The 19,681-nt window shown below is 47.8% G+C and overlaps 1 protein-coding gene across 5 annotated transcripts in view; it reads left to right on the forward strand.

Annotated features, from left to right (window-relative positions):
* frem1b (Fras1 related extracellular matrix 1b) overlaps nucleotides 1-19,681 on the forward strand; it is a 46,901-nt gene that overhangs the window by 7,058 nt on the left and 20,162 nt on the right. For 2 of the 5 annotated variants that reach the window (XM_080296883.1, XM_080296884.1), the window contains exons 2-18: nucleotides 2,876-2,997; nucleotides 5,888-6,223; nucleotides 6,301-6,395; nucleotides 7,050-7,309; nucleotides 7,614-7,810; nucleotides 8,167-8,490; nucleotides 9,168-9,276; nucleotides 9,365-9,496; nucleotides 13,973-14,317; nucleotides 14,755-14,897; nucleotides 14,996-15,192; nucleotides 15,286-15,376; nucleotides 15,507-15,674; nucleotides 15,751-15,959; nucleotides 17,283-17,376; nucleotides 18,027-18,279; nucleotides 18,497-18,691. In XM_080296883.1, the coding sequence (XP_080153009.1) occupies nucleotides 6,005-6,223; nucleotides 6,301-6,395; nucleotides 7,050-7,309; nucleotides 7,614-7,810; nucleotides 8,167-8,490; nucleotides 9,168-9,276; nucleotides 9,365-9,496; nucleotides 13,973-14,317; nucleotides 14,755-14,897; nucleotides 14,996-15,192; nucleotides 15,286-15,376; nucleotides 15,507-15,674; nucleotides 15,751-15,959; nucleotides 17,283-17,376; nucleotides 18,027-18,279; nucleotides 18,497-18,691 (3,031 nt within the window). In that variant the 5' untranslated portion in view covers nucleotides 2,876-2,997; nucleotides 5,888-6,004. Of the gene's footprint in view, nucleotides 1-2,790; nucleotides 2,998-3,206; nucleotides 3,348-4,568; nucleotides 4,690-5,887; nucleotides 6,224-6,300; nucleotides 6,396-7,049; nucleotides 7,310-7,613; nucleotides 7,811-8,166; nucleotides 8,491-9,167; nucleotides 9,277-9,364; nucleotides 9,497-13,972; nucleotides 14,318-14,754; nucleotides 14,898-14,995; nucleotides 15,193-15,285; nucleotides 15,377-15,506; nucleotides 15,675-15,750; nucleotides 15,960-17,282; nucleotides 17,377-18,026; nucleotides 18,280-18,496; nucleotides 18,692-19,681 lie in introns of those variants that run through there. The other 3 variants (XM_080296882.1, XM_080296886.1, XM_080296885.1) reach the window with 3 other exon arrangements.

Raw genomic sequence — 19,681 nt, forward strand, 5'->3', positions numbered from 1 at the left:
GCTGCGGTGCTTCAGTGCAAACATAGTGTCATAAATAGCACTTAAATAGACATGAAAAAATAAAAGTAGGGATAAGAATTAAAAGTGCTACGTAGAAAGATATGTGCATGAGCTATACATGAGATATATACATGAGAATAAGAATTAAGAGTGCTACGTTGAAAGATATATACATGAGTGCAGGTGGTGATCAGTGCCAAACATGGAATGATGCAGTGACACAGCGTAGGGTCATGTGTTAGTAGCGGGAACAGTCATATGGTTATTGTTCATGTGTCCAACAGCAGAGGGGAAGAAACTGTTCTTATGGCGAGAGGTTCTGGTGCGAATGGACCGGAGCCTCCTGCCTGAGGGGAGCAGGTCAAACAGACTGTGTCCAGGGTGAGAAGGGTCAGCTGAGATCCGAGCTGCACGCCGCAATGTCCTGGAGATGTACAGGTCCTGCAAAGATGGGAGTCTGCAGCCAATCACCTTCTCAGCAGAGCGCACAACACGCTGCAGTCCACTGGTTGGAATGACAGTAAAGCCACTTGACTTGACTCTTGTCAGCTTTTGGACTCTGCATGACTCACCTCTGTTCCAACCAATCAGAGGCCGAACTCACTGCCGCCCCACACGTTCGTGCCTGATGAAGACTGACCTCGACTCTCTGACCTCGTCCAATCAGCCGTGACAGAGTCATCAGCTCATCCCACTAAAGTAAAAAACCCGCAGTAGGTCTGTTTCCTCCCTCTGGGACGGTTTCCCTCCTCCAGCCGAGCCACTGCTGCTTACCAACAGGTGTTTAAATGCTGTTGGGACGAGCTTCAGACGGAGACCCGAACAGGAATGGGGAGGACACGACCTTGTCAACGCTCCTTCTGACCCCGTGAACCATTTCATGATTCTTCACAGCTCCTCAGTTTCCAAACAGTTTGTACGTTCAGTCCGCCATCTTCATGTAATCATGGTGTTCATGTTAAATTTCTTACATTTTAAACTAGACCTGAGCCGACATGATATTCCTTATGAACAAGAACATGCTGAACTCCTCCCTGAGTCAGTGTCCCAGGAAAGATGCTGATCGCTGCATGGAGTTTAGAAGATTTCCAAAATCATCAAAATGTTAATTAGCTGATGAAAAAGACTTTTTCTGCAGCAGAAATGTTATCAGGGAGGCTGAGACGCTAAGAGAATCCCTAACAGAAACCTGTAGTCTGGTAACGGCAAAAATGGCGAGACATGTTCTCGTTCGCTGCCACCAAACACCCAATCAGCTGCTGAACGGGGAAATGTAGGAACCAATCACATCTGCACAACAGAGACCGAGGACAGTTTGAGAGGATGTCAGACGAATGGACTTGTTATGGTGGTAAAGATGGAAGGCCGGAATACTCAGCGTTTGTTTACTGCAGCTGTGGTGGGAGGAGCCAGAGACAGCGAAGTCATAATGAAACCTGAAAACCTGCAGGAAAGCTTCTGTTTGGCAGAGATGCGTTTAATCAGATTTGTTCATGTAGAAAAACACACAGATAAAGACTCAGAAACACACACGACACAGACACACACTGTGATGGTGTTTGACTCTTGCCTCCAGTTTGTTGCTTTGGGTTCAGTAATGCTGGAATGGAGGGAGACTCTCAGCTGAGCTCAGACTGAATGTTACAGGCAGCACTGCTGGCTGTGAGCAGCTGCACGGTAAGAGTTTACCGCCTGAGTGAAACTGTTTCTGCTGAGTCAGCTGATCTTCTGCTGCTGGTTCTTCCATTAAGGCAGATTTTCTCCTCTGGCAGCTGCAGAAGCCATCAGAGAGCAGGGATCAGGGTAACCTGGGAGTTAACGAGGATAACAGAGCTGTGAGGCCATCAGCGGCTCTGTGGCAAAGTTTGTTTATACCAGCTTAGTTTTAAAAAGATGCAAACACGAGTTCTCGAAAGATGCCTTTCTGTCTTTATGCTAACGGTTTCCCTTCACTTCCAGTGTTTGTGCTTAGCTGAGCTGCAGCTGTGATGGAGAAAGAGCTGTTAGCAGGGTTCCTCTGATTAAACACGCCGTCAGCGATGATTCACAGCTGGATCTGCTGGTGGTCTTAAAAGCCTCACACTGAAATCAAATGACGTTCACACAGCTCTGACTTGATCGTTATCTGAGTCTTCCTACTTCATATGAAGCAAGAGCCACGTGAACCAGAAAGATCCTCACAGGTCTAATTTATATTTAAGGAGCTTCAATGATATTAACAATAACAGTTTAAGTTGCTGTGGGAACTTAAGGTTCTACCTTTTTCTTTATTCTCTGAAAGTTTAGACTTCACACAGTTTTTTTTCTTCTTCTACTAGTTAAATTGTGGGATGTCACAGAAGGGATACAAGACCCACCCACCTGCGGTTTTTAATGGGCAGCCAATCAGAAGAAAGTTGGCCTCATATATTTGAAATCATCTTAAGTCTTCATGGGTTTGTTGGAGAAACCAGAAACCTTCTCGTTGCTTTTGGGAGTTTATTGTCTGAACTTTGTGGAGCTTTGCTGCTCGTTTCACCCTGGTTTCACTCGTCCTGCCAGAAGGTTCAATTTAACATTTAAAACGTTTACACTGAAGTGTACAGATAACAGATACAGTTCAGTCTGTGGACTCAGATCTGTGAGTGAAATGTTTGGTATTCCTGATGAGGATCAGAGGCGTGTTTGGGACTCAGGGCTCTGATGTGGTTCAGGACTGAGAGCAGAAGGTGGAGCTGAGTCAGGCACACAGAGGGGGTAAACAGACGGGGGCAGTAAAACTAAAAGTCCTGGAAACTTCTCAGCACACTTCCTGTCTGCTCTCTCTCTCTGGCTGTAGAACGTCTGTGCTCGCCTTGTTTTCCTTATCTCAGTTTTCCCCCTCTGTTCCCCTCAGATGCCAGATGTGTCAGGGTGACTGACGGCGCGCGGTGGATGTTTGTGTTGTTTGTGTCACAGCATTCCTGTGAGCGTGTGCAGAAGGTGAAGAAGACAAGTATGGAGCTCCTGCAGCTGCAGGTAGGTGCCAGCTCCCTCATCTCCGACCGGCTCGTGCAGATTAAAGGATTTTCCTTCGTTATTTTCTCACCCTTTTCTCCTTTTGGCTTCCTCCTCCTCCTCCTTTAAAAAAAGAAAAACCTCACACAGCGAGTCATTGGGCTTTGCAGGCTCAGGATGAAACTTTGCCAGCCGTGTTGGTGCAGCAGGAAGCAGCGATGCAGACAGACATTCACCTGAAGCGCGACTTAGTTCAGCTCTTTAATGCCTATAAGTGATGACACGTTTTGTTGGGGAAGCTGAGCTGGTGGCAGGAAGTGACAGTACCTTTGTGTCCTTCTATGTAAAAACCCGGCATCCTTACAAAACATGTAAGTCTCTGTACGTCTACCTTTTAGTCATTACTGATTTCTGTGAATGGTGCCGCCTATCAAGCGTTTGGTTTTTTTCTAAAATTCTGGTGCCCACCAAAGAGGTGTTGATGAAAATCACCAGGACTGCGATTAAACATGACTTTGACCAGTAATTTTTAATTTATGCAGGCTTAACATTCCAAATAAGCAACTGTTAACTAAAGTAAGAGAGATACACCCCGTCCAGTACAGTTTAACGTCCAGGTGTCTCTGAGAATGGGATTCGGGCAAATCTAAACACGTCAGCTCAGAGAAGATGGAGGATGAGGGTTGAACTGTTCGAACGTCAGCCAGACAGCGTCTGAGAGGATCCATCCGTCCATCTGCGGCAGCGTCATTTGGGTCAATTGGGTCAAGTACCGATGAGCCGTGTGTAGACTGCTGACCGGTGTCGTGCCAAAAAGTGATTAGCGTTATTTAAATTTGTTTGAACTGTCATAAATAACTTGTTGGTCTATATTATATGAAACATGTCAAATGGATTCCTCATGAATGATATCCAGTCATCTTGAACCACATTCCTGTCACAAGGTAGAAGCTGCAATCAGTTTTTGGCAGTGACTTTTATACATCCTTTATCCTATATCCAGTTAAAAAATCTCATTGACATTAAAAATGCTCTAAAAGGCTCAAACAGAACAAACACAGCCCAGAGGTCCAGCTCAGGTGAAGCCTAGCAGACAGCTCGCAGGTACAGCCACCTGTGTCCACATCCACCTGTCAGTCAAAGAGGCCACGCCTCTAATAATCCTAATTTAAGCCTTAGTACAATTTAAACAGGTAATTTACAAAAACAGGCTGTTAAACGTGTTTGTTTCTGCTCTAATGTATTACATGGGAGTCTATGGGGACTGACTCACTGCTGATCTGCTGGACGTCACAGGGACTGCAGTTCGTTGTAGCTTCTGTTTCCTTCCAACCTCAAACTAATGAACCCACGCTCATCTGGCTGGATGGGAAGCGGCACGCCAGCTCTCTGCTTTGATCCTGAAAACACCCCATCACCTCCTCCTTCCTTCTCCCCCTCCCCCGGCCCGTCCAGCACCTCTGCGGGGTCATGCAGATTAACCTGTCGTTTCCTGCAGACAGTTTTGGTTGGGAGTGAAATGGAGGGTGAAGCAGTTTCCGGCTGGGAGTGTGGGGCAGTGGGGGAAGAAGCTGGGCTGGCCAGCTGCATGCTGGGAGTGTTTTTTTGTTTTTGTCTGAAGGATTTAGAGGACTTTTCATGTGGCAGAGGGGCAGTTGCAGGGATTCAGAGGGAACAGTGGAGGAGGGTTGGAGCTGCTCTGGAGTATCTGCTGTAAGTATTCTGGTCTGCTGGGTTCAGTGTTTGTGTTGGAAGAGGTCAGAGTCAGGATTACATCTGTCTCTGTTGGAGTCAGACATTATTAAATCTGCTTTAGTTTGATCTGTGTTGAGCCGTTTTCATGCAGAAAACTGACCTGTGGAGGACACACAAAGAAAACCACAAAAGAAGAAAGACTCTGTTGTTCTGCAGCAGCTCCCTGCTTCTTTGTGTGCAGTATTTCCTGCAGGAGAGGCTGGAGTCTTCGGTTTCATAGACAGGTGGTGTTCAAAGCACACCCACAGCACACTGAAGGGCAAACCAAAATGTAAATGCACACCTGTATTTATACCTGCCTGAAATAAGCTCGGGGTCGGCTGTCATGTTGTCGGTGCTTCTGTGGCATGTTGTGTCAGATGAAGACACTTTGACAGCTCATTTGCATGACAGCTGCAGTTATTTAAGACTGACGGAGTTTACAGTGTAAACTGTAAATGAGCCCATTACAGTATCAGGCAGTGCTCCTGCACAGTGTTCGGCTCCGTGCTCTCTTATTGGATATGGTTCATATGATATCCTCTGTAAATGGTCCAATGTTAGCATTAGTCAACCAGTTCTAAAATATGATTCGCTCTGTTCCATCATCCATTATTTTGTTTTTAGGGTCTGGAAATGAGTGTGTACAAATGACTAATACAGTAAATTTAACATGAGCTTTTTGAACAGTTAAACTGCAGTAAGTGTATAAAAGCCTATAAAATAGAATAACATCTTTGTCCATCCTCTTCCTCTTGTCCTTATCAGGGTTGTGGGTGGGCTGGAGCTTATCCAGGCTACCGTAGGACGAGAGGCGGGGTACACCTGGACAGGTCATCAGCCTGTTGCAGGGTTAACACCGAGAGACAACTCATCACACTTACATTTGGAGCACATTTGGGCAGTTTAGAATCACCTAACCCCACTGACTGCATGTGTTTGGACTGTGGGAGGAAGCTGCAGACATGCAAACACCACACAGTGTTGAATCTTCTGTCTGTTTGACGTCAGACAATAATTCTGATATTATTCAGTTTGTTTCCATTCGGATTTCATATATATATTTATTTTGACGTCTCGTGTGTGTGTGTGTGTGTGTGTGTGTGTGTGTGTGTGTGTGAAATCAGTCAAGTGACGCTGAAATACAATATGAGGTTTTCCTGTTTTCCTCCTTCAGCCCAAAGACGAGGAGTTGAGGACGATGTGAGCGGGAACCTCTGAAACCTCGGACAGATTTATTCTCCCTCAGCGTTGCTTCACCTGAACTACTGAAACCGGTGACCCCGCCCACAGCATGGCTGCCGTCCTCGTGTCCCTGCTGCTGCTCGCGGTGACGGGCGTTTGCCCTCGGACTCTGGTTGTGGTGAACTCTGCCGTGGAGGTCAGCAGAGGGCGCTCGGTTTTCATCACGAGGGCGGAGCTTCAGATCAGCGTGGACCCGAGCGCCGACTGTAAGGTGGAGGTGGTGATGAACGAGCCCGTGACTCAGAGGGTCGGGAGGCTGAGCCCACAGGTGAGGGTGGAACAGGTTGGTGCCGTATGGCAGCCGCTCAGAGGAGTTACAGGCGCTCTGCTCTGTGCACTCTGCAGGTGTTTGACTGCAGCTTCCTGGAGGACGAGGTGAAGTATGTCCACGACGGCAGCCCTCTGCTGGACGAGGACGTGGTGATGCTCAGAGTCTACAGGTCAGTCAGCAGCATCCACAGGTCTGCAACATGTCTTCTAACATGTCTTTTAACCTGAGGTGCTCTGACCCTTGAGGGTCAGCTGGAAATGGCTGCAGTGCTGGGGGGGGGGGGGGTCAGGGTGTTAGGGGCTTGTTCAGTGAGAGGATGGTGGAGCAGGATTGGTGGGTGATGACCGAAAGAATGAGATGGAGGATCCAAGCAGCAGAAATGACTCCTCTGAGGGCTGAGGTGAGGAGGTCAGAGTAGAAACACTGAAGGCAAGGAGTTTCGACCTGTGATCGGACATTCCTGGACTCTCCTAGGTGGAAAGTTTGAGGCCCATCTGGGACACACAGCAGATAAGATTTCAGGTGCCAGTCCAGTCCTGGAGGCACAGACATGGTCGGTTAGCTGATCCTGCAAACAGTAACAACAACCCCTCTGAGCCCAATGAAAACGGCCCCGACCCCGCTCAACACTCGCTGCCCCTCAGCAGGCTTCCTGAAGGTTGCCATTGATTTTCGAATAATGAGAAAAACAATTTCTGCAGGTTAGATTTATGGAGCGTTTACAGACGTGGCTTAAACATTAATTCAAATTTGGATGTACGTGTGATGACCTCGTGGGCCAGGTGGAGCTCTGTTTAACATGACATGTGGTGTCTGTGTGGAGGTTCACGTCCTCGGACACGCAGGTGGAGACGGTGATCCTGAGGGTCCGGGTGGTGGACTCTGGTGCGGGCGTGGTGGCACTCGGCAGCGCTCCGCTGGTCGTTCCCCAGTTCTATGGTTTATCCAACGCCATCAACGGCTCTGTGCTGAATATCAGGGCCGCGCCTGACCTTGTCTGCACCGTCAGGCTGTTGACCGCAGACACCAGCGTCCCCGCTGCGGGTCGGCTGGTGAGGGAGGAAGACTCCACGCAGAGGAAGGGTACCAAACTCATAAGATGTTTTTAATTTGCTTTGTTTCATTGTGTCATCACAGTTTATAAAATGTAATTTAACCTTTTAAGTTGAATAAATTAAACTTTATTTACAATGTTGAGCACAAATAAAGCAAAAACTATAAAAAATATCAAAACTTAAAGATAACTGAGAGAAATGCTTAAATATAAAATACACATTAGTATAAATATAAACTGAAATGCAGGCTGCTTGTGGTTTATCTGTTTGTGTGCGTCTGGTGTTTTCCACTCACCGACTGGTCTAAAACCCTCGGCTCTCCTCTCTGATAGGTCGACAGGCGACGCTCTGCCCAGGAAACAGTCCGTGTCTTCACGACACCACCGAGGTCCACTTCTTCAAAACCAGCTGCCATGAATTCCTGAGCTCTGGCCTCAAGTACCAGCACCTCAGCCCGCCGTCCCCGGAGATCGACTACGTCCCCGTCAGGGTGGAGCTGAGAGAGCAGGCGAGCAGAGCACTGCTGGAGGTACAGGAAAGACCGATGAGCTCACAGCTCAGACAGCAGCGTGGAAACAAAGAGAGCAGAAATGAGGCTCAGACTTGCTTTAAAGGAAGAAAGTTTGTAAAGTGCAGATTCTGCTGTTTGCAGGTGAGATGTTGGCAGTGAGAAGGTGACATCCCGCCTTCTCAGCTCGGCGATGAGGACGGATGTGCAGGCGGAGGTTTCGAAGCCTCCAGCATTCCTTTAAAGCATTTCTGTCTCATCGTTAGCACGTGAGCGGTGGCATAACACCTCTCACGAGTGTAACAGCAGAAGTTGTGGCGCCATGTGTTGATCTCTGCGTGGTGTGTTAAACTTTACCTGTCCTCCTCCTCCCACAGTCACAGGCCGTGTGGCTGCCGGTTTTGATCCACGGGGCCATGCAGAACCAGCCCCCGCAGGCTACCTTCATGGCCTCTTTCATCCTGGAGGTGGACCAGTTCATCCTCACCCCGCTCACCACTGCCACGCTGGACGCCAAGGACCACGAGACTCCGCAGGAGAAGCTGGTCTTCAATGTGACCGTCCCACCCGCCGAGGGCTACATCACACACCTGGACGACCACACCAAGCCCATCCGGTCCTTCACATGGCTGGACCTTCACGAGATGAAAGTGGCCTACCAGCCATCCAACAGCAGCCGGGGGCGCCGCAGGAACTATGAGGTACTGAAGACGCGACAGGGCTCCAAAGGTTCTTCCAGTTTCTGTAGAAAAGTTGGAATGTTAGAAGCACCAACACTGGGAATTTTGGAGAAAACAGCTTTTTTTCAGGGCAGTGTGGCCGATATCTGAGCTTTTATTCTAGGAATCTAACCTAACGTTGTAGCTGCTAATGCTGCTTCAACTTCTACAGCATAACAGCACACCAAAGCTAACCATAGCTAACCCACCCCACACCGATGTTTCAGAGGGTCTGAGCTGGGGCTTCAGATCTGAGTGTTCGTGTTCTGTTCCCTTCAAAAATGTCTATGTCAAAAAAAGGAGACATGGAGGTTTAGGAGACGCTTCACCTTCAAGTCAGCTGTACAAAAAACAGCAGAAGGAGAGCGAGTGAGATACAATCACACAGGGTCAAAATCACTGCTGGCCTGCTTGGGCTGGAACGGCTAAAGAAATATATATTACAAAATTATTTTGACCCAGAAGGAATCGCAACTAGAAGATGATCCTGGTGTCAAATGTAGGTGAAAAGAAGACCTTTCTTTTTCTCTCACCTGTCCCACAGGCTGATATGAGCCCTGAAAGTGTACCCAGAATGCACTCTGTGAAGTTCCACACGCTTGTTTTACACGCTTAATAATGTAATTTCCTGTCATTGCGTTCCCTTTTTATATGCTTAGGTGGAGTTTCAGGTGATAGACGGCTCCTATCTGACCAGCCCACCCATCGTGGTCCACGTCTCCATCAGGACATCGGAAACGAATGCTCCGAGAGTCTCCTGGAACGTGGGTACGTTCGCGTCCATCTCTGTGGCGTGAAAAATGTCTCACGGCGTTTTACTCGTTGAGGTAACATGTGAACACGTGTGCCATCTCAGGTCTAGACCTGTTGGAGGGTCAGTCCCGACCAATCACCTGGGAGCAGCTGCAGATAGTCGACAGCGACAACATTGACGCCGTTTACCTGGTGGCCGTGGACGGACCCGTGCACGGGCGGCTCAGTGTCAGAGGTGAGGGGTCAAAGGTCGGCGGGGTTGGGTTTAAGGTGGTAAATGCTCTATCGAACATCAGACAGTCAAAGTGAAGAAAAATCTTCTCCTCAGTTTTCTTTCTTTTCTTTCAGACTAATCAAGTTTTTCAGTTTTAGTTGCTACCAAAACTTTGATGTGCCACAAAATAGAATCTATAGGTGAGACTCAAGAGTAAAAAAGTATATAGCCTATTTGAGTACTGAGTACGTGATCATAACATCCGATTTATGTTTGAAAATGAGATAATCAGACAGACAGAAGTATAAAGTTTAGTCCAAAATTTGGTATTTGAAACAAAAGTAAATAAATATAAATAACATGATTAAAAAATAATACATCTAATAAAACGTACGTGTGTGTGTGTGTGTGTGTGTGTGTGTGTGTGTGTGTGTGTGTGTGTGTGTGTGCGTGTGTGTGTGTGTGTGTAAGAAAAGGGTAAAGTACTTCCAGTGACAATATATGGTGTTACTTTACTTCATCTCTAAATGGCACAACAGGCTCAGCAGACAGAATAACATTAGAACAACAAACCTTTTGTATAAACAAGAATCACTTTGACATAAACTGCAAGTTTGTGTCTGTGTCTCATGCATTTTTGGTTAAAACGTGCTTGTTATTCATTCACTGAAGTTACTCACACTGAGTCGATTAAAAGTAAGAGTAGTGATACTTTATAATAATAGTTTTACTCAAGCAAAAGTAAAAAGTACAGTAACCAAAAAGTCACTCAAGTAAATGTAACTGAATAAATATAATTAGTAGTTACTACCCACCTCTGGCTGTGACAAAATATTTTTTTAAACACCTTAAAATTTTAATTATATATATATTATGATAATTTTTTATTAAAATTATATATTTTTTTTTAATTACATCAAATAAAAAGTGTGTTAAAAAACTAATCAAGTTTCAAGGATTTATGTTCCATTTTAAAATTAATGATTTATTTATTTGCGCTTAATTTACTTTTTATCTTCTCTATTTTGAGTTTAAATCTTGTTATATATAAATTATGATCCATGAGTATTTATGTTACGTCTGTTAGAAATCATCATCAAGACCAACGATAAACACAGAACAGACAGAAAGTATAGAAGATGTCGTCGACGGGTTTCGGGAAGCCCCTCGGCAACACCGCCTTGCCTTGTCCCTCCGTCCTCGACTCCCTCGCTGGTATGCTGCTCGGTCGCCTGGGACTTCTGCAAACCGGCGTCTGGCCTTTTCCGCCCTTTTAGCTCCATGTGCTGCGCGTCCATCAGGGACTGCCGTGTGGCAGGGGAAGCATATGTCTCACGGTCCTGCATGTGTTTCCTAATCAGGTGTAAAATGGGGCCAGGGCCACTTCGCCAGGGGCCGCCGCTGCCCGCCTCTCCGTCCACTTCCGTCCCTTCCAGCCCGCCGCTCGGCGAGGTCGCCTCTTTGTCTGAACGGCATCGGGACGGAGCAGATTGGAGCGACTTCTGCCATTTCATGGCGGCGTGCACAGGGAGCAGATGCACTGTCCCCAAACAGGTTTTCATGCTACCAGCTCGGAGGGGGAGGAGGTGGCGGGCGCCCCGAGGGCTTCATGCGGGCGGGAGTTAACCTTTCATGTCTGCTTTTGTGCTCGCCTCATCTTCCGCTCGTTTGTGAGGTTTAATCAGTGATTCAAGCTGCAGTCCTCACCTGAGCTGCTGTGACATCGCGCCACCTTTTCAAATTAAGTCACAACATTTCTGCTCTTTTTTTTTTTCCATGTCCCTGAAAAAGTTTCATTTTTATTTCCTGAACATGATTTTTCATCAGCGTGCTGCCGTATCCACTGACTTACATCCATAAACAGGAATTAAAAAAGGTGGAGGCAAAAATAATTTGGTATAATTACATCATCATTTTTGCCCCAGCTGTCAAAGTTCACAGAAATAAATGAAACCATGGAAACAAAAATAATGAATTTATGAATTCCAATAAATGAATTATTACTAACATAAACACATTTAATCAGAAATGAATCTGATCGTCACTGCTGCAAAAAGAACAGGAGAGAAGATTTTAAATGATTAACCACTTTTATATTTTTTTTTATTTATTCTTCAGCTCCTCTAAGTTTGTACCTTTTTTAAGATTTTGGTTTTGTCCTACTTTTTACTTTATTGATCGAGATGTGTGTTTTTGTTTTTATTGGTTGTTTAATTTTCAGCAGAGGAGCTTTCACTGTGTTTGGGACAAAAACCCATGTTGTGTAAGCTGATGCAGAAAATGATCCACAAAAATTCTCCATCCAGCATGTGACATTCAGACCTCTGCTCGGAGGAAGCCTCCTACCACGTGTTCACACTCAGATTGGGCAGCAGTTTCCTCAGATTTACAGATCGGGGTCACACAGAAGAGCTACAGTGAGGTCAGGCTGATGATTTCACAGCAGGCTGGAAAAAGAGCAGGGGTTAAACCTGCTCACTGTGCCTCTGTCAGGCTTCAAACCACAAACTTCACAACAGCGAGAACTCGTGCTTGCTTCGTCGACATGTCTGCATCCTCTATCAAAGCGCAGAAACCTGCAGAGGGAAGAACGTCTCTAACACGCAGCAAAATAAGTTTCAACAATAATGCTTGTTGAAACTTTGGTCCCACCAGGCAGCTTCCTCCTCCTCCTGCAGCACCTGCTCCTGCATCATTTCATCCCGTCGGTTTGGGCTGAAGTTTGGCACCGCGTCCGTGCAGGAAGCTGCGGTGGAGCTGTGTCTCTGAGGACGCCGCTGACCCTCGGTGCTGCGACTGGAGGGTGGCGGCTGCAGCGTGGGGACGGGCTCGCTCCAACGCCTTCAGCCAAATGGATGGCTGCCTGTCCCTAACAAACACACACTCTCACACACACATGTACACAGGCGTGGCGTTTCTCCCTTCGTGGGCCGGCTGCCCAACGCCACCTTTGGGCCCAATTACCAAGTTGTTTCCATCACTTGGACCGCGAGCCGGTTCCCCTCGGTAAAGTTGCTAATGAGGTTCGGGCTTGCGACCGCTCGTCTCTCAATCTGTCTGCTGACCTTGCCCTTCTGTCTCTCTGGCACTCGCAAGGAGACAGGAAGCCCCCGTCCTGGCAGCCGGGCAGCCGCCGGGAAGGACGCCATGTTGTAGCCCACCGGTTTTCGCAGCGCAGACCGACCCAGCGCCTCGCTGTGCCTCCAGGCGCCAACACAAACTTGTTATTTCCAAGTGACAATGGGAGGAAAGCAGCGCACGTGTTGGAGACGGTAATTGAATCAAAGTGCGAAGCTTTGGCTGGAAACCGGCCACTGACAACACGTGTCCTCCAGTAGGCCACGGTCACGTGACGCTGGGCCATCAGCATGTTGTAGAGCGCGAGGAGGGCCAGCCAGCGGCAGAGAGCTGGCAGATGGACGCGGCCGCCGTTTCATTAATGTAGGACACCGAAGTTTTTCATGTTCGGCTCGACGAGAGACAAACAGCATCCAGACGCTCGCCACACGTTCATCCCGAGTACGACACGATGCCCTCCTGACGCGTCACTCCGTGGAAACATTCAATCTGTTTCAGTTTATAAGTCAGCATGAACATTTATTGTGAAACCTGGCTGCAGCGGGAAGATCCCATCAAAAAAAAAAAAAAATCTATTTAATCTTTAAAAAGATGACTCTTGTGAAGACAATAAATAATAGCAATGTAACAATAAATGGTGAAGGGTCAGAAATATGTGCAGTGTTTAAAACAGAGTCTACAGCATCGTTCTGTTTTAGTTTTCTGAATTATAACTCAGGTTAAAGAGGGAGTGCTTTCATCTTTATTCAGTCCAAACAGTATTGCAAAAACTTCTTTCAGCATTAAAAAAAATCCTGCCAGTAGTTCGTGAAGAGGCACAGAGGGCGAGTGACCTCGGTGCGTTTGTGCTGTCGCTGAGGTGAAGCCTTCAGCAGATGATTTTCTGTCTTTCTTTTGACTGATGTCGTCGTGAATCTGCCTCCAGCTGATTAACACAGTCGTCATCACAGTCAGAGTTTTGTTTAAATGTAGAAATGAGTTTTTGTCTCGTTAAATATAAGATCTGAACTCGACCCCAGTCAGACAGACAAGAGTCTGCAGTGAGCGTGAAGAATAAAGTTACTGACTGAAGTTTCTCCTCAGTGAGACTGAAGGTCCAGTTTGAGAGGATCACAGATCATTTATGATCAGGTAAAAACATCATTTTAGCTGCCAGTCAGATGCTTTGAGTGGCTGGAAGGAGGCCGCCGACATTTCAGTCTCTAATGTCTGAAATCTTGTCATCGCTCTGAACCTGCTGGCTGAAATCGAAGGTGCTTTGATCTGTCAGGCTTCTCAGAGGTGAGGATTTGAGGCTTTTTTATTTTAGAAAACGGACGTCTGACGCTGTGGGAATAGTGAGGACTCACTGTTGTTTAGTGGAAAAGAATTAAAGATCTTTCTCTTGTGACTCATGTGACTTTTGCGTTGTGTTTCCAGGCGGGAAGGCGTTTATGTTCCGCGTGCGGGACCTGAAGGAGGGCACAGTCGTCTACCACCACTCCGACAGCGACTCCACCCGCGACCACGTCGTCTTCCGCATCAGCGACGGTCGTCACAGCGTCCGCCACAAGTTCCCCATCAACATCCTCCCGAAGGACGACTCTCCGCCCTTCCTCATCAACAACGTGGCGGTGGAGGTGCAGGAGGGTGGGGCCGTGCGGCTCGAGGAGTTCATGCTGCTGGCCTCCGACCTCGACTCCAGCGACGACTACATCCTTTATCAGATAGTCTCCGCCCCCCGGGCCGGGCACCTGGTCAGGAGGACATCCGCCCATGAGACAGGTGAGGGCGAGTATTTAGACGTAATAATTAGAGAGGCAATGTGGGCGTGTCTAACGCTGGGACTCTCCCACCCAGAAGAATCAGCCAATCCAAACTCACTCTGATAGGTCAGCTGATTATCAGCTGATACTGACCTCAATGACCAGAATCACCTCTGTGGTAAATAAATGTTTGTGATACTCGATTTCTGTTGAATTTAATGGTTTTGAAGGGTAAAGGTAAATGTTCACCACAGTCACATGACTAGGGGTCACACCACTGAGCTCCTGGGGGACGCTCAGCTTTACTCACTGAACCACAAACACATTCAGAAATAATCTACAAGGGGGTGAAAATGCTGATTTCTGGGTGAGAGGGCTCAGTCCTGCAGCTCTCTGCTGTAAACCATCATGTTCCTGCACTGCTGGTCTCTGAGCTCTTCTGTGCTCTCCCTGCAGGGTCACCGGTGGCCAGCTTCCTGCAGAGGGACCTGATCCAGGGTCAGATCTTCTACCAGCACTCGGGAGATGAGCAGTTTGAGGATGCCTTCGACTTCACGCTGTCTGACAGCCACCGGCCGCCCAACCTGTCGCAGACATACGTGAGTCGGCTCTGGTCTGAGAGAGTGACAAGTCTGAATGTCGCTTTGAGACCTCCTCTTCCTCTCACCTCTTCCTTCCTCTTCCTCCCCGTGTGCAGACGGTGGTGGTGCACGTGTTCCCGGTGGAGGACCAGGTGCCAGTCGAAGTTCCCGGCAGCGTCCGCTCGCTGACAGTGAAGGAGACGGAGGTGGTTTACATCACCCAGGCTCACCTTCACTTCACAGACCGAGAGCACCCAGATGCTGACCTCACCTATGTCATTACACAGCCCTGCTTCAGCCCGCTACATCCTGGGTAAGGACCCGGCTGCCAGCTTAGCTTTGACAGAGGAGAAAGAGCAGACCCTGTGACTGAGAAACTAACTATCGTGTTTGTATTCGTTTTCAGCCTGATGGATGCAGGACGTCTGTTTTACACCGACAGCACCAACGCCATGAAGAAGGACCACACAGCGCCCGTGCTGAAGTCCTTCACTCAGGTATGCAGCACCTGCTTGATTCTAATACATATGAAGGAGTCGCTGCTGGAGGGGAGAGTGGCGTGGCTGGCGAGGTTGGCATGGGTTGGGCTTTTGCAGGTTCAGATGTAAATTTCTTGTTTTCTCCTAGCATGCTGTGAACCACATGAAGGTGGCCTTCATGCCGCCGGTCGAGGACATTGGGCCCGAGTCGCTCTTCGTCCAGTTCGTCTTCTCAGTCAGCGATCACCACGGCGACACCGTCTCCGGCCTCATCTTCAACATCACGGTTACCCCTGTCGATGACCAGGCGCCAGAGGTCAGAGGTGAAACAGGCGGAGCCTCTGGTTTGACCGTGCTGTGGACGTCGTGCTGAATCTCTCTGTGCTCCTCAGGCTTTCACCAACCTGCTTCGGGTGGAGGAGGGCGGCGCGGCCTTCGTGACGGAGGAGCACCTCTTGGTCCGGGACCGGGACAGTCGAGAGGAGGCGCTGAGGGTGGAGATTCGGAGCACGGCTCGTCACGGCCGGCTGGAGCTGTGGGGCCAAGCGCTGCAGCAGGGAGGCGGGTTTACCCTGCAGGAACTGAGAGGGCTGGGCATCAGGTGAGACCCGGGTCAGGTGGTTCTGGACGTGCCGTTGTGATCTGAGCTCAACGATCACTCTGAGAGCTCTCTGGTTTTATCCGCTGCTTCAGCAGATGGGTGTGTTTTCACCGGTGATGTAACGCCGGAGGGTTTTTCTGATTTCAGAGGATTCGGTTTCAGAGGTTCCGAAGTTTTCAGGTGATCATGAAGCCGCTCACCGCGCTGTGGTCGACTGTTTGCAGTCAGTCTTGGTTTCTTAGAGCAGAAAGCACGGAGCGGATTTAGTGCCAGCTTTTCTACTCCTCACTTCCTGTCATGTACCTCCTGCTCGAGTGGTGGGCGTTCACATTAAACATGTTTCTAATAACGAGCTCAGAGTGTGCAGGTAGGTCACCTTTAAAGTGTTTCACCTGCACCTCTGTTTTAAACGTCCACTGAACGTTTAGATAAACCAATTATTGTTCCTGTTTTGCAAAACTGTTTTGTTGCTTTTGCTCGTCTCACATTCATTTGTAGGTGATGTATGATTTCTTGTTCCAGCACACACGTCAGATAGAAACGCTGCAGTTTGTTCCTGTGAGTGATGCTGCTGTTTTTGCTGTTGTCGTGTTCTTCTGAAACCTCGCCCTGCAAAGAGCGCCAGTCACGTAAAATCCAACCAGCCGGTGGCTGTAACCGTGTGGTGTTCAGGGACCCCGGGTCACTCACCAGCCAGCAGTTTGTGTTCTTAAAGTTCACGAAAATCAGAAAGTTTCTTCTTTTTTTGAATGTTTAAGGCATCCAACATTTTTTTCCAGTTGTCCTTAGGTGACTATGAGTATTTCTGTAATTAGCAGCTGTAATCTTTCTATTTTACTATATTTATACTCGGAAGCCAGGTTCTTGTTTTAGCTGAAACCCACATCAGGCTTCATGTTTTATATATTAAGAATTTCTTTGTTAATGCGATGATTAGAGGCAGACTCTGTCAACACGTGACTTTGACTCGTCGACTCATCGTTTTCTTTTGTACATTTAATAACATTTTTATTCCGCAATTATTTTGTGCCAGTTTATTTTATGACATTAATGTTTGATTTTATTGTATTTATTAAGATTCAAGCTTTTTATTGAGTTTTACTTTGTGTAATTATTCAGATTAAATTAGACTCAGTATTGTGCTTGACCTTTACCCCTGGCTTACCGCTGTTGGAAAGTTCACAAGAGGTTCAGTAGTCTCCATTTAAAAAGCAGAAAATCTGGGCTCTAAACATCATCAGTGTTTGTAGAAGCTGCTGATGTCACCGATGTTTGACTAAGGAGCTGGTCACAGGTCAGCGTGACGGCGTCTCTGTGTTTCAGGTACATCCACGATGACTCTGAGACCACTGAGGATGTCGTTGGTCTCAAGGTGTCGGACGGTCTGAACTCTGTGGACGTCGTCCTGCACGTTCAGGTGAATCTACTGAATAAAGGTGTCACCTGCTGAGCACTCAAAGGTTTCTACTGACATGTAACAAGTGAAGAAGAAGCTGATTATAAAAGTTCAGGTGCTACTGTGGGCGGGATGCTTAGACACTAGCAGAAATCGAAACGGGATAACTTCAGTTAAAAAATCACAGATTAAGACAGGGAGACAAAGAGACACCCGAGTGTTTAACTAGCGACAGTCTGTCTCAGTGGACAGTTTATGGATAAAAGCAAGGTGACACACAGCAACCTAAATCAGAAGAGGTCAGCGTGTTAGGGCATGACCACCTTTTATAGCAATCAGCTCAGTGCTTACAGGTGTTGCTTAACACCTGTAAACATTGAGTCCTGCCCACACAAAACCAGGGGGCAATGCAGAGGAGGAGCAAGCAGAGTGGGAGGGGTCAGCAGATGTGACTGACATTGATGTTGGTGAATGTTTGCTTTCTAGAGTTTCCTATTTCAGTGAACTGTGAGGAGTTTTCACTGGTTGTAGTTCAAACGCGGAGAGAAACCAGAGCGATGACTGTGTGTGTGTGTGTGTGTGTGTGTGTGTGTGTGTAAAAAAGACCAAACACAGCCGGGACTTTTAGCTGGTTAATAAAAACGAAATGTAACCCACCCCCCCGTCCTCAGGTGCTGCCGATGAACGACGAGCCTCCTCAGCTGGGCGCCCGTCTGCAAGGGGGGCTGAGCTGCGAGGAAGGGGGGCGTGTCCAGGTGACGGTGGACTACCTGTCGGCCACCGACCGGGACAGCGACGATTCCGCGCTGACCTACATGCTCGCCCGGAGACCGAGCAGGGGAGAGCTGCAGCGAGCCGGCGTGACTGTGGACAAGTTCTCCCAGCAGGACGTCCTGCAGGGTCACATCTACTATGCCCACACAGGTGAGCAGGCCAGGCTGCGTTCACGGCACGTAGGAAAAATGTGTGTTCCTTCCGCAGGAAGGGAACCAGCCTTGGCTGAACTCTGGAAAAAGTTTGAATGGGTTATGAAGTAGGTTTGAAAGCAGAAACTAACCCGTGGTGCATTCATAAATGAAATACAATGAAACGAAAGCAGTTCTTTAGAAACATTTGTTGTGGACATGCTGTTCTGTTTAAGGCGGGGAGATCGGACCTGAGCCGGTGTTCGACACGGTCACCCTCATCATCTCCGACAGTGAGGCCAGAGGGCCGGACAGCTGCTGCCACGGGGAGGCCCCGCCCCCTCCTGTTCCTCTCCATGGTACACTTCCTGTTTACGATCTGAACATCACAGTTCTTCCTGTCAACGATAAAGTCCCTGCTGTCACTCTGGGTAAGATTCACCAAATTCACAAAAACCACGTGTACAGTTTACACAACAGCCTCATTCAAGATGTCACGCGGACGCACCTGTTGGATCTGTGTGAGTGAACCAATCAGAGAGAAGCCCTTAACTTTCCTCTGTAACAGCACCAGAGCCACAAAAAAACTCAAACTGTTATCAAACTACTTTATTGCAAACAGGAAACAGGTTTGTGGTTATTTAAACTGCAGAAATAAAGAAATGTCAAAAATAACAAAAACCATTAAAAAACTGTGCTGATGTTCGCTCACTGATCTCCTTCAGGATTGGCCAGATTTTAGTGAAGCTGACACACGGCGTTCACACAATGTCCTTTCAATGTTGTGTTTGCGTTTACATCTGTGAACTGTAGGGAAGTTTGTGCTTTCATTCCCACTGAAAGGCTCCGTGTGTGCGTGTGCGCATGTGTGTGCTTAATCCTCTCTAACCAACAACACACCGTTACCTATCAGTCCAACACACACTCTGTAATGGGAGGGGCAAGGGGGGCTAACATCTCTCACACACACATACACCGTCTCCCAGTCTTCCCAGTGTGTGTCCCAGTGGTCACTGGTCTCCATTGATAACCATGGAGCTCTTCAATCCCTGTTTTTGGCTGTGAGCAGTGAGAATGATCATCCTCTCAGGAGAGAGAGCGCGTGTGTGTGTGTGTGTGTGTGTGTGTGTGTGTGTGTGTGTGTGTGTGTGTGGATAATCTCCTCCACAGTAGAGACATCATCTGTGCATTGTCTCCATTTTCTCTGTTTTAATCCTGAAGATGTTCTTTGGGTTGATTTTCGGTCACAGACGTTTAAACTGTGAGGTAGCTGCACTCAGTGACTCACCTGTCACAGGTGGAGATGATGGGAGATGAGAAACAGCAGGTCTGTGTTGTTAGTCGGTGGTTCCTTTACAAACGGCGCATAGTTCCCCAGAAATGATGCTAATCAGGAGTGAAATGTGAACACGATGCTTTAT

Source organism: Astatotilapia calliptera, chromosome 23, assembly GCF_964374335.1.
Source record: "Astatotilapia calliptera chromosome 23, fAstCal68.1, whole genome shotgun sequence".
In the NCBI taxonomy this organism is placed as follows: domain Eukaryota; kingdom Metazoa; phylum Chordata; class Actinopteri; order Cichliformes; family Cichlidae; genus Astatotilapia; species Astatotilapia calliptera.